Source organism: Pongo abelii, chromosome 5 (genome assembly GCF_028885655.2).
Source record: "Pongo abelii isolate AG06213 chromosome 5, NHGRI_mPonAbe1-v2.0_pri, whole genome shotgun sequence".
Taxonomy (NCBI): Eukaryota; Metazoa; Chordata; class Mammalia; order Primates; family Hominidae; genus Pongo; species Pongo abelii.
In genome coordinates, this window is record NC_071990.2 from 57,122,292 (window position 1) to 57,135,130 (window position 12,839).

A 12,839-nucleotide genomic window follows, 5' to 3' on the forward strand; every position below is an offset into this window, starting at 1 on the left:
TTCCCACTTGGTTTTGAACTCAATGAGAAATTTTCATCTTTTTTATTCAAGGATATATTCCCAGCATCTGGAACAAGGCCTGGCCCATGGTAGATGTTCAATAAATATTTGTCAAATGACTAACAAAATAACGTCTACAGCAGCAATAACCGGTTAACTAGGTTATCCATTAATTAAAAGAGTCACAAGGTGCATTTTTTCTCTTGTTATTAAGATTTAATATGAAACACAATACAAAAGCATGACTAACTTACCTTTTGTTCTTGTATCTGGGCCTTTACCACTTTGAACTCAGCTGACGGGGGCTTCTGATTGGCCACAAGCTCCTCAGTGTCCACCATCCAGCTGAGCAGGGACTCCAGGGCATCCTGGAACCTCCCACAGTGCAGCAAGGCCTCCTGCAGCTGGGCTGCTCGCTGAGCCACCTGCAAAGTGCCAATTGTTTCCACTTATTTATTTGTTTCACAGAATAATGCAATCTGAGCACAGATCACTACTTTACATGCTTATTTTCCCATGTGGTCACAAATTTTCTTTTCCTTTTCACTTAAAATTTACTCAAAGTATCGATAGTGGGCAGGATAGGTGTGAAAAGGAGACAAACTTTAAGCAAGTAGGCATGAAAATAAGGTCACCATCACAGTCAACGTAGAGCACTCAATCTTAATACGTTTATGATTAGTAATGAATGATTCAAATATTTTAGAGTTATCATAAGAAACAGCACATTAGTCATTTTTATCAATATTGCATTTTATTTCCTTCTGATAAATATCAGAGATAATGATTTTTAAAAGACTAAGAATAAACAGAACTATTATAGCAGAGAGAATCAGAATTATATTTTGCTAGGCAAGAATAACAAAAGTATCCAATTAAGTTCTGCTAGCTCCAAGCTCTGGAGTCTTTTTCCAACAAACCAGGCCCTTTGTCTTCCTTAAATGGAGTCTCTGTGTCCTACATAGAGATATCTTGCTTGTCTCACAGATATTTTCCTTTTGGACTGAATAAAGTAGCTGGCAAGATATTGTAAGTGCTATTGATTATATTTACACCTGATACAGCATTCCAACTGTGTTTAAGGTGCACTACAAATATGTATCAGACTTTAAAGAATGAATAATATAGTTTCAAGACCTGGCACCTGCTTAAGATGTCAATGGAAAGAAAACAACAAGAGTAACCACCACTGCAACAACCAGATATGCACTGCCATCCCATAATAATTTTCTGATAATTTATGTCTCGTAAGAGCTGCCTGCCATCGTATGTCAGCGTTATCTCCCTAAGATATCAGAGCATTATTTCTAGTGTTTTCTCTCATGGGAATTGAGAAAAAGGTTGGACCTACATCTTACAAGTAATTGAGGGTTGATGGTCTACAGTGAAGGTGGCAGGACTTAGTACAGGAATGACATAAAGACATAACTTTGTTTGCACAGTGTGAAATTAGTTGCTAATATTTGAAAATAGGAAGGTTTCACATAGAAAGTGAGATTTCCAGGTTATTTTGAAAGTAAACAGAATATCTGGCAACAGTGGGCCTACGTCCCTACATGTCAATGATCTTCTGGAACTAAGTAGTGACCTGTACCCTTACAGATGCATGTGCCCATCATACCTGCACTGTTGTATCTGTGACCCTGTCTTGATCAAAGGCGAGATAACAGCAGGAAGAGGCTCTGTCTTACCCAGTTTGCTTCCTTTCATTTAGATTCCCTACCTAGCTCCAGTAGGCATCTGAGTTTGAGCCATCCAGTTTACAGTAATATAAAACAGTAGACATACTTAGAAAAGTTTGGCTACCACAAATATGATTCATGGTCACCACAAATGCTCATGAATAATAATCAGCAAAAATAGCAATGAAGGGGGTGAGAAAATTACCTTCTTATTGAGAGTCTTCCACCGTGCATTGACATCATCCAGGTCATGCTCCAAGCCCTGAGTGCTAGTGCTTTTGGCAGCACTCTGAATAAGGCCTTGACCTAACCAGTTTACATCTTGCTGTTTACCTTGCAAGGGTTCAATCTCTTCTTTCTGGAATACCTGCAGTTAAAAGAGTAATAATTATATGAGTTATATTACCTATCAACCAAATATATAATAAGCATTTTTTTAGGCATCAGGTTGTGGAAACCATCAATTATTACAGAGGTAAAGATAATTTTCATTGTCTAGCCACAGGTCATAGCTACCTTCTAAAGAACAGAAAGAAACTAAATATAAATTAGTAGCACATCAAAAACATTTGAGAATACTAAAGAATGATATTCTGAGCACACTTGATCAAGTTACTTATAAAACCAAGAAGACAGTACATGTCTCCTCTCTTTATTGCTTCATTATCATAGGATGAGAATGTTTCTATTGTCCCAGTTTAACTGTAGCAAAAGATTAACAGAAAATGCTAAAGAGCAAAAACATAAAATAAGTACAAAATGAGCCTTCATGGGCAAGGCAATCCTAATAGGCTCTCCTAAGAATGGCTGCTGCTAGCTGGCAACTGAAGCTTGAGACTCACATTGGAAATGGAAAACCAGGGACAGGATGAGGTGAGCCAAGTGGCCAAAACATGGCTTGGCAGGAGGGCCAAAATACAGAGATAGGAAAATGAAAAATACATACGCATGTGCTGCAATAATATGGATCCCTACACAAATAGCCTCCCCAATGTCTACAAAGATGCCAATGGACTCTCAAGAAATACAATGACCTCACCCCATGGATCTGATCACATATCTTACTACCACAGCAACTCTGGTTATTCTGTAGTCATTGTCACCCATACCTGCACCGACAGTGGATTCCTAGCAATCTCTCCCTTATTGTTTATCCCATCCAACTTACAGTTCCCCAGTTGCCTGTGACTGGCAAAGGATTTAATGTGCTAGATTAAAATACAAGTGCCATGAAAACAGAAATTTCTGTTTTCCTTACAGTAGTTCTATGACCTGGGCCTACCATGGTACCTAGCATGTAATATGTGCCAATATTTATTTGCCAAATTAATATCAGTATAGAAATTTATATTTCTATCTTAGGTGGATGACATCAATCCCTTAACAGATAATACTGGGAGTAGATACATCAATATTATGATTATTTTTTTGAGACAGGGCCTCACTCTGTCACCCACGCTGGAGGGCAGTAGCGCAATCACAGCTCACTGCAACCTCTGTCTCCCAGGCTTAAGCCATCCTCCCACCTTAGCCTCCCCAGTAGCTGGGACTACAGGTGCATGTCACCATGCCTGGCTAATTAAAAGAAATTTTTTTTTTTTGGTAGAGACAGGGTCCCATTATGTTGTCCAGACTGGTCTCAAACTCCTGGGCTCAAGCAACCTTCTTACCTCAGCCTTGCAAAGTGCTGGGATCACAGGTATGAGCCAACTCTTTCATAGATAATATGTTTTTAATATAGGGCTTGGAGGATGCCATGAGGAAAATAAATTATTGGAACTAAGGAAGGAAAGTTTCACATAGATATTAAGGTAAAACATAGTTTGAGATTCTGAGTCATTATCCTGAAGGGCACTATATAAATATACCAATGATTTGACAGTTAATCATAATACATGGAAACATAATAAAGGCACATATTAAAATAGCACTTAAGGAAAAAAATTACAGACACAGTATGAAAAATAACTTTGAAAGATGCAGAGGCTGCAGGAGACAAATCCTCCAGACTCTGGTCTAAGGCCTAGCATACAGGATACTTCTGTGTTACTGTATATATGAGTAAATTAGAGAACAGCAAACAAATTAATGATCATTTTCTCTAAAATCTCCTCCTAGCTAAAAACTCAAACTGCCTTTTCCACAGAAAATATATATAGATAATTTCCATACTGGCAGTTTGTATATAACAATAATAAATATTTAAAAATCAATTACATATAATCAAATAAATTATAAGATTCACCCAAATCACTGAGGAAAAACTTAGGAAGTCGCCATAATTTTGCAAAAAGGTAAAATTTATCAAATATGTAAACAGAAACTTGGCAACAAAATGTTGAAGATAGAATTTGGCATTATAATTCAATTTCATTTCTATACCACTTTCTAAGTTATAACTTTTAGGACTAATAGCTTTGGATATGTCTTACTACTTATCAAAAAGTGGGGGTAGAGGGTGGGGGTGTACAAAAACTGCTACCTTTTAAATTCCAGGAACCTGTAAATAAGCATTCAAGGAAACGTTTTATTTTCCCTCATATAGTTTTCAGGACAAAAGGATAACAATAATGTTCTATTAAACTGCCTTAACCTCTGATCTTGGTTTTAAATTAATTTCAGGGGTATATATCGGAGCAGATCTAGGTACATCTGATAATTTTCTAAAGCGCCCCCAAAAATATACTAAGGATTTAAAAAGATAACTACTAAAGAGTATATACTCCCCTAAGATTTAATTGTTTTCTACAAATAAACTGAAATATCCTTTACAGAAAAAAGTTAATTTGCTAAGCTTTTAAATTAGCATGCCATTTACTGCATGTCTAAGAAAAGGGCATAACTAACAAGAACAATTATTTCACAGACTGAGAAGAGGAACTGTTCTGATATTGTCTAAGTTCCTTATCTCTCAATGTTAACAAAATACCTACAAAGAGAGCCTTTCCCCCAATCTAACCCACAGCACACAAGCATGAAGAGAAGTTTAAAATAAAATAAAATTACCTCTGAGGCAAAGTTTACCAGAAGAGTTTAGTAAAAGTACCAAAATAGCTGAACTTCAATCTGAGTGGGAAGAAAAAAATTACGGGCTTGACAAGCAACCTCTACTTATTACAAGGCTGCACCCTTTACTTTCTTACCTCATTCACCAATCACAAAAAGTTGGGAGCTATAATGCCTGCAAAGTACAGCATAATAACTCTACTCTCATATGCAGAGCTCCTGAGAGAAATTTTTCAACATATTAAAAAAAGTCCTTAATGTGGATAGAGTACTTTGCAGGCCATAACAATATAATACTGTTTGTACCTTCATGACTAAGCCTGTTCAAGCTTAATAAATCCAATATAATGGCCCTTAAATGGCAGTGTCTTTACCACAATTTGTGTAAAAGCCTAACATTAACATATATTCACAGTGGAGGCCTTCTAAATGAAGGGGAATGGCCACCATCTGCACAATCAATAACAGGACCCTGAACAGCTGGGAATAACAATTCTTCTCCAAAACAGTCCCTATTAATTTGTTCTAATTATCCATTTATCAATATGTGGCATCTTGCAGGGTGCTAGTCAAACCCCCAAAACAAAAGTGTGGATTTGATTATTATTAGAAACACTAGTGACCACTCTGAAACAGAACCACAAACTTTTAGCAGAACCGCAAACTTTTGACACTGCAGAGTTTCATATTTCCATGAATTACCTGAACCAACTGAAAGCCATTGCAGACTGTGTCCAATATTCCTGCCTGGGCCCCTGTTTTTCTGGGTGCTGCTTTCTTTCTTGCTGATATGAATTTGAGGGAGTACTTCTTATAGAGCATTTCGCTCTCCTGGGCAGAAAGAGGAGCCTCCACTTCCTCTTTAGATGCAATGTTGCATTCTCCTGAATTATATTGTGTCAAAAGTGTCACATTTTCTACTAAGCTGGTGCTACCACAATCTACATCACTCTCCCCTAGATCTGTGTGAGAGAGATCTAAATCTTGAGGGGAATCCTTCAAGAGTTCCCTACTTTGTGCTGTGATTTGAGATTCTCCAGGTCCATATGTTTTGTCCTCTTCTCCAAGGTTAAAAATATGCTCATTTTCTCTATTTCTTGGCATAATTAATGGGTCACAGTTCACAGGGCTCTCTTTCAAATTATTCTGCAGGCAACAGTTTTCATCGTGGATTTCCCTTTGACCATTGACACGTTTTGCTTCCTCTAGTGGAGAAACATCATGTAAAATCATTTTGAAATTTTCATCAGGGTGGGCACTCTGACATGAAAGCAGTGGGATTTTCTGTTCGCTAATGGAATTAACAGAAAAAAATGGTCTGTATTGGTCTGTTACAAGAATATCTTCAGCAGAAGACAAACTTTTAATTTGTGACTGGTCTCCAGTTAAAATGCCCTGTTTTTCTTCCCTCTCTGCTGGAGGGCTACATAAACCAGAGTCATCCTCCTCCGAAGTGAGAGAATTAGTACCCCATCTGCACTTGCTGGCCTTGGTAACAGCATCTGACATATCAGTAGGTTCAACAAAAGAGCTTTCACTTTTGTTTGCATAATCCATAAAATTGGCCGGGACAAACATTCGCCATGACCGTCTATGCTCTTTCTTTTCCGCATGAGATTTGGCTTTAGGTAATCCTGTGGTTCTAATGATATCACTATTTAGTTTGAGTGCATCAAAGATCATCTTTTCATCTAGTTTGTTAGCTTCCCGACCTCTCAGCTCAAATACACTGGAAGAAGTAAGGGCACCATTAGAGCATAAAGAACTAACATCCAGTGTTCTGTGACTGTAGGGTAAAGTTCGATCTGTAAAATGCCTGGAAGATAGACTACCTTTTGAACCAGAGTCTATCTGTTCATTTAGTCTAACAGTATCATAGATTGACCGCTGTGGGACGTAACAGTCTTCGATATTTAGGTCCTCCTCTTCTTCACCCTTCCCTACACATGGGGGATTCTGACGTAAACAGTCTGGTCTGCTGAGTGGCTTCCCCATTTTGCAGATAGTTAAAACAAATATTGCAGCTCTTGACACAGATAAGAAATAAGATAAAGCATCTTTCAAGAAAGTATACTTCTGAACAGAGCTATGGAGTGTCTTTAGCATAAAGACACATGCTCAAATAATATATGTCATAATACATGAGGTGTTTAAGGTCATCAGCAGTGCATCAGTATAAATGCAACTATCCTTTTACCTGGTTGATTTTAGGATGATTCTAAACAATAAAGTGCATCAATAACAGAGAACAAAAATCTTCTTTGTCCACCTTTCCCAGCTCCCAAAGTTCCCGTCCACACACTCCAAAACACAGAAAATAAACAAACACACACTTAACAGTGGCTCAAACACTCAGAACATTCCATTGTCAGTCCATTTCCCTTTTTAGTCTGATATTTCCAGATTAAAATTTCCAAATGAGCAAGCATTTTAACAGCCTGAATGTTAATTTCGGCAGAGCTCTGATTAACTGTAATCCACTTAAAGATGGCTTGCAGAACTCCACCATTCTAGTAAATAAACCATGCTCCAGAAATTTAAAAGACAAACACAGGGACCTGGTATTGTTCACATCAAGGCACAGAACAAATCTTCAGAGAAAAATAAGTTAAGTCTAACGTTATGAGAAAGTTACATTTTTCTTTTACTTTTTTTTTTTTTTGGAGGGGGGAGTAGCTATAAATAAACTTGATTGAAAAGGCAGGTTTTCTTCCTGTTTTAAGCTTCTTCAATGCTATTCAGAACTACTCAAAGGAAGAAAGAAAAAAAACACCAGACTTTTAGACACTCAGGGCAGTACAATCCAGCAACCGTTTTAAGTAAACAGAAAGCATGGTGTACTACTAAGCTTCTGGAAGAAAAAAAAAAAAAAAAGCCATTTCCAAAGATTCTTATCTGGTCCTCCTTAGGAAGGCTTATTCCACCTGAGGCAATTGCAGCAACGAAGAGCTCCGCGGCTTCCTCCAAGGCACAGGCAGCGTAATTCACATTGAGCAGAAAACCCAGGGACTACATTAGCCTTTGAAACTGAACCAAGTTCTGTGGCCGCGGTGTGGCCTTCATTTCAGCTGGGGCTAGAGAGAGACGGTGGCGGTGGAGGCAGCAGAAAGAGAACTCCGGAAGGGAGCTCCGGCGCTGTCCGCGGCTCCTCAGGGCAGCACGATGCCCGGCAGGCATCCTCTCCAGCCAGGGCGCTTGCAGCAACGCCCTCTCTCTTCAGGCACCATCTGCTGCGTCCCTGGGCCTGCCGGGCGTTCCGGAGCCGCAGCTCTCTACCACTTCGGTGCTACGCCCTCCCGTGACTTAACTTCGCAGTCATCTTTCTTCTGACTCTTCGCTTCTTCCCGGGAGTCGGCGAGCGGTTTCAGTGGGAGGTACCTCGAAGCCGAGAGGCTGCAATGTAACAGCTTGTGGTGACATCAGCGTAAAGCAGGCCGAGTCCGGCCACCGGGGAGAGGGGCAGCTCAGGTTCAAAGACCGCGGAAACCCCGCCGACTACTTCAAAATGGGAAGGGATCCGTAGGGCTTGCGGAGGCAGAACCTGGCACTGGGAGATCCGCGAAGAAATTATTTTGTGAAGGTCCGGAGACCGCACTCTTTTGAATACTAAATGGGAAAAGGGGGGCTACGTAGGTCCCTATCCTTCAGTTGAAACCACACTTTTCCACTGAAGAATCTGATACTTCAGCAGTATCTGCGATGCAAAGTGCAGATCACTTTGAAGCCCAGAGTGTTTTTGCCGTTCCCTTTTGAAGCCCAAGTTCAAATCTAACTGTTCTCCAAATGTAAAGTATTCCTACCAGTGAGGGGCTCTCAGCACTGCTGACATGAATATTAGTAGTTACTAATAACCATACAGTACTCTTGCGGTTAACACAAGGCCCAAGAGTGGTACTCACTGACTCCAGATATTTAATAAACAAAATCACCTCCACAGATTTTTATCTACTGATAAAATACTTTTAAAATACCTTTTAAAAATACTGTTTGAAAATAAATTCAGCAAGCCAACTCTTAGTCTTTGCAGGAAATTTAATAGTTTTATTTAAATAAAATCTAAACATTCTCTATTTTACAAAATAAGAAAAATCGTCAGAGTATCAGAGTTAAAAATGAAGCGGTCTTTCTTCAATCTCATAAAATAATCATTTGAACATGAACAAAACTGTGCTCACTCCAAATGAAGAAGGCAGTTCTAGTAAAAACAACTTTATACTTTCTTTGTTACTTTTACATAAAAGATGTGGGAGGAAACTTTTGTGCCTTTAATGAGAAAACATTATCTCAATATTCATTCTATAAACCTAAGAGTTGAATCTTTTTTAAAAAAATCTTTTCATAATGAAAACTCTATTGGTAACTCATCCATTCAACAATTATTAGATGCAACTCAGTATGTGGCCGTCATTAAGTTGACTAGATATATGACTGTCTATAAAGAAAAAGAGATTTAAAAATATCATCAACATCACAATATCAATGCCAATTTTTCATGTTCAAGACATGAAATATTTCAACAAGCACCTGATTCTGTGGTGTTCAAGCACACAGGCTGTAATAAGGCACTGATAAGAGAAAGAAAAATGGTCTTATACTTACCACGCTTGAACAGTGGATTGGGCACTAGGCTGGGAAATAGTAGAGACCAAGAGTCTTACTCGCAGCTGCAGCTCTCTTGATATGTAAGCCTAGAAAACTACTTATTCATGGCAATATGAATAATAAAGTTTCCTTGAGATCTGTGAGTGCCTTTCTCTAAACACTCTAAGATCCTTACAGAACTTTTCATAATAAAGAATGGCTCTAATTCAGTTCACCTTAGTTAGACTCTAACTCTGAATCATTAGCACAATATTATTCTATGTAGGCTTATGAAAAGCTAAGAGGAGCAACACACAACCTCACATTTGAGGTGGGTAGTACATTTTTAAAACTGCACAAATAATTCATTCATAAATTAAATGATTCAAAAAATAGCGCTCACTGTCTGCCAAACAACATGTAAGCACTGGAAAAATGATGTTGTAAAGACATAGCCACCACTGTCCTCACACCACTTACACTAGAGTGGGAATGTGAATGAGAAAATGGCCATGACACAGTTCGGAAGTAAACAGTGCTATGGGAAAATATTCCCTAGTTAATTATGTTCAAGTATATACCATTTATTTAATAACTAAATTCCTTTTTTATTGAACTGATTTTTATATTGATTCACATTAAGATTTGTGCTATTATATTAAAATTTGTCACAATAATTTACATATATCTTTGTTACTTGAAATCACATTCCAAAGTCTTACCTGGATAACATGTAAGAGCTCATATATAGAGCAGAACGGGACTGGTTTATTTTTCCCCCAAAATTTGGTTTAGACAGCTACTATAAATGTTATAGTCTCTAATGTTAATAAAATCAAGATATATTAAACCATGTTAAATATTAATCATGATATCTAGATCCCTCACATTTTCCTTTTTTCTGAGACAGGGTCTTGCTCTGTCACCCAGGCTGAAATGCAGTGGCATGATCACAGCTCACTGCAGCCTTGACCTCTCGGGCTCATGTGATCCTCCTGTCTCAGCCTCCCAAGTACAGGTGCGCACCACTACACCTGGCTAATTTTAAAACTTTTTTGTGGAGATGGGGTCTCACTCTGTTGCCCAGGATGGTCTTGAACACCTGGGCTCAAGCAGTCCTCCTGCCTCAGTCTCCCAAAGTGCTGGGATTACAGGCATGAGCCACTGTGCCCAGCCCCCTCACATTTTCATAATGAGAGAAATACATAATAAGGTAAGTAAAGTTTTCCTGAAAAATAGCCAACACTATTATTTCACAATACAGAAATCATAATGCTGTTTTCAAAATGTAGCTTTACTTGCTTTATGTAGCCTACTAGATATAATCCAGCTAAACTATCTACTAAAGCAGATGATTTCAGAAAAGTACACAACTACTAATTGAATTATAAGCAAAACAGTAACATTTTCTCATTTTATATTCCTAAAGTTTAATTAAATCTTTTAAAAGTAAAGTCCCTGAAAAGTCTTCCCACTAAGTGCAACAATGTACATCACAGAAAAGTTTTATCATTCACGTTTATTATTATTATTTATATATTATTTACTCATAGAAAAGAGCAATTTTATCAGCTGAAACATGGAGGTTTTAGGGTTGAAGGATTGGAGGTATTAAGTTCAATGTGCAGTAAGTGAAAAATGTCTATGTAAGTAAATGCACTATTATCAATGAATAACGCTTGGCCTGATAGCTCTTGAAATCAGGATGAGAAGTCAAATAAGGGATATGCGTTTTGTGCTGCAAGTACATAAACAGGCATTAAGAGCAACAATTGTTCTTTCTAAAACAAATAAGCCATTAGCTAATGAAAACTGAAAGCATACTATATTTTTAGTTTTCAAACTATTAAATTTCTTCACATAAATGGCTAAACGTTTCCAAAGATATACATCATATGAATATGCAATAACTATTTATTTCATAGGAATATAGTTCATATTTAGAAGAAAGTAGAATATTCTGACCCTAAAGTAAACCGATTTAGAAACGAGATTCACCAACTGATCTTGACAACAGTTTATCTTGATGTGAACCTTAGTTAGTATCTTTAATGAGCACTTGCTCTTCTTCCTGTTAAGTTACTACAATACTAAGACTATGCCTTTCCCACATCTTCAATGAGGTTTTCTGGTGACAATGAAAAAAAATTCTATGTAACAGAAGATGATTCTATATATAAATCTTATTAATTGAAATATATACATATTTCACATATATATATATATATAAAAATGTCAAAAAGTTCATTTAAAGAAAAGCTATCCAGCAAGCAGAAGCAACTCACATGTTAATGGCCCTATTCAATTTTCTTCAGAGAAAAAAAAAACAAAATCTGGAAATACTTTTCATATTAAAATACTGACAAAAGAAATTAAGCTTGAAATGAAGACAACTGGAGATATGTGAGAATAGGATCTGTGAGCACAGACATTTTCTTATTGTATCCAGTTCTTGAGCAGCTCCAGACGCTTTTCACTTAATTTAAAATCATAGCATTTCCTTATCCCACATTGTTATTAATGAATGATTAGAGACCTAGATAAACATTTACCAGTCAAACGTTCTTTTCAAGAAACCAATGTATAATTTCATAACAAGGCAAATCCTTCTCTGTCTCTCTCTCTCACACACACCTTTAAGCAACTTTCCATATTAATAAAATACATTATGAAGGTTTCCTTTGATCAAAGGCGGGCCTATAATAATGACAGTAGATACCACAGTTTGGCTCTTTTGTTGGATCACTCTAAAATGGTGATATAGGTTTATCAAGGTAAAAGCAAAACAAAATAACAACTACCAAAAAATCCTACATTATAAAATCTCTGGCTGGAACTGCCTTCAGAACAACCAACTTTAATTCCTCAATCTCAAATGAAGGAATAAAAGTTAAGAGGAGCTCTGTGACATAAAGGGCCGTAGCATTAGTTAGCAGCAAAACTGAAAAGAGAACACATGTTGCAAAGTTCCCTTTTGACAGCCCTTTCTGAGAAGTATGGTATATTCCTTGTATCATGTGAAAAAGAGGGTATCTACCTGTTATGCCTAGTTTGTGTGGATAAGAATATGAGGTGTTAATAATACCACACAGCAGATCAGCTCCACCTCTTCATAGCTAGGTGTGGTCTCTGCCTCAGTAGGGCTTCTCTCTTGACCAGCATATGGAGTATTCTTTCTTGCTAAAATTGTTAAATGCCACTTTGCTCTGGGTTTATTAAATAATGTGATCTTCCTATAAAAGCCATGCATCTAGTTACAGTGTCTATGGTGGAAATATTTTCACCATTAAAAATACCAGAGGAAGGGAACATACAACCCCTTTGCTAATGTAGTTGCATTAACAAAAATCCAATCTATTAAGGAATTTTCCCTAACAAAAACCTCTTCTGCAGCAGTTTTATCTAATTTCCCCATTCTTAATAAAAATGGAAAATAATTTGTCATTGACCTTTATATAATAATATGAACACTTTAAAAGTACTATTAAAGCAGTTTTTGGACAGTTTGATTTTCAATATTGTGACATCAGAGGTTGTTTTTGGATCATTTGATAAACACCATAATAAGAA

At 37.3% G+C, this 12,839-nt stretch overlaps 2 protein-coding genes across 21 annotated transcripts in view; both read right to left on the bottom strand.

Moving 5' to 3' along the window:
* DST (dystonin) overlaps window positions 1-12,839 on the bottom strand; it is a 482,223-nt gene that overhangs the window by 76,559 nt on the left and 392,825 nt on the right. For all 20 annotated transcript variants that reach the window (NM_001133823.2, XM_054556951.2, XM_054556941.2 and 17 more), the window contains 2 exon segments: window positions 255-425; window positions 1,888-2,049. In NM_001133823.2, the coding sequence (NP_001127295.2) occupies window positions 255-425; window positions 1,888-2,049 (333 nt within the window).
* Window positions 2,063-10,580, bottom strand: LOC134761526 (microtubule-actin cross-linking factor 1, isoforms 6/7-like). The gene has a single exon (XM_063724842.1). It carries the CDS (start codon window positions 6,792-6,794, stop codon window positions 5,337-5,339), a length of 1,458 nt encoding a protein of 485 aa, XP_063580912.1. The 5' UTR covers window positions 6,795-10,580; the 3' UTR covers window positions 2,063-5,336.

Excerpts from the sequence above, each read along its gene's own strand:
- LOC134761526 (XM_063724842.1), bottom strand. The coding sequence starts at position 6,794 with ATGCTAAAGACACTCCATAGCTCTGTTCAGAAGTATACTTTCTTGAAA.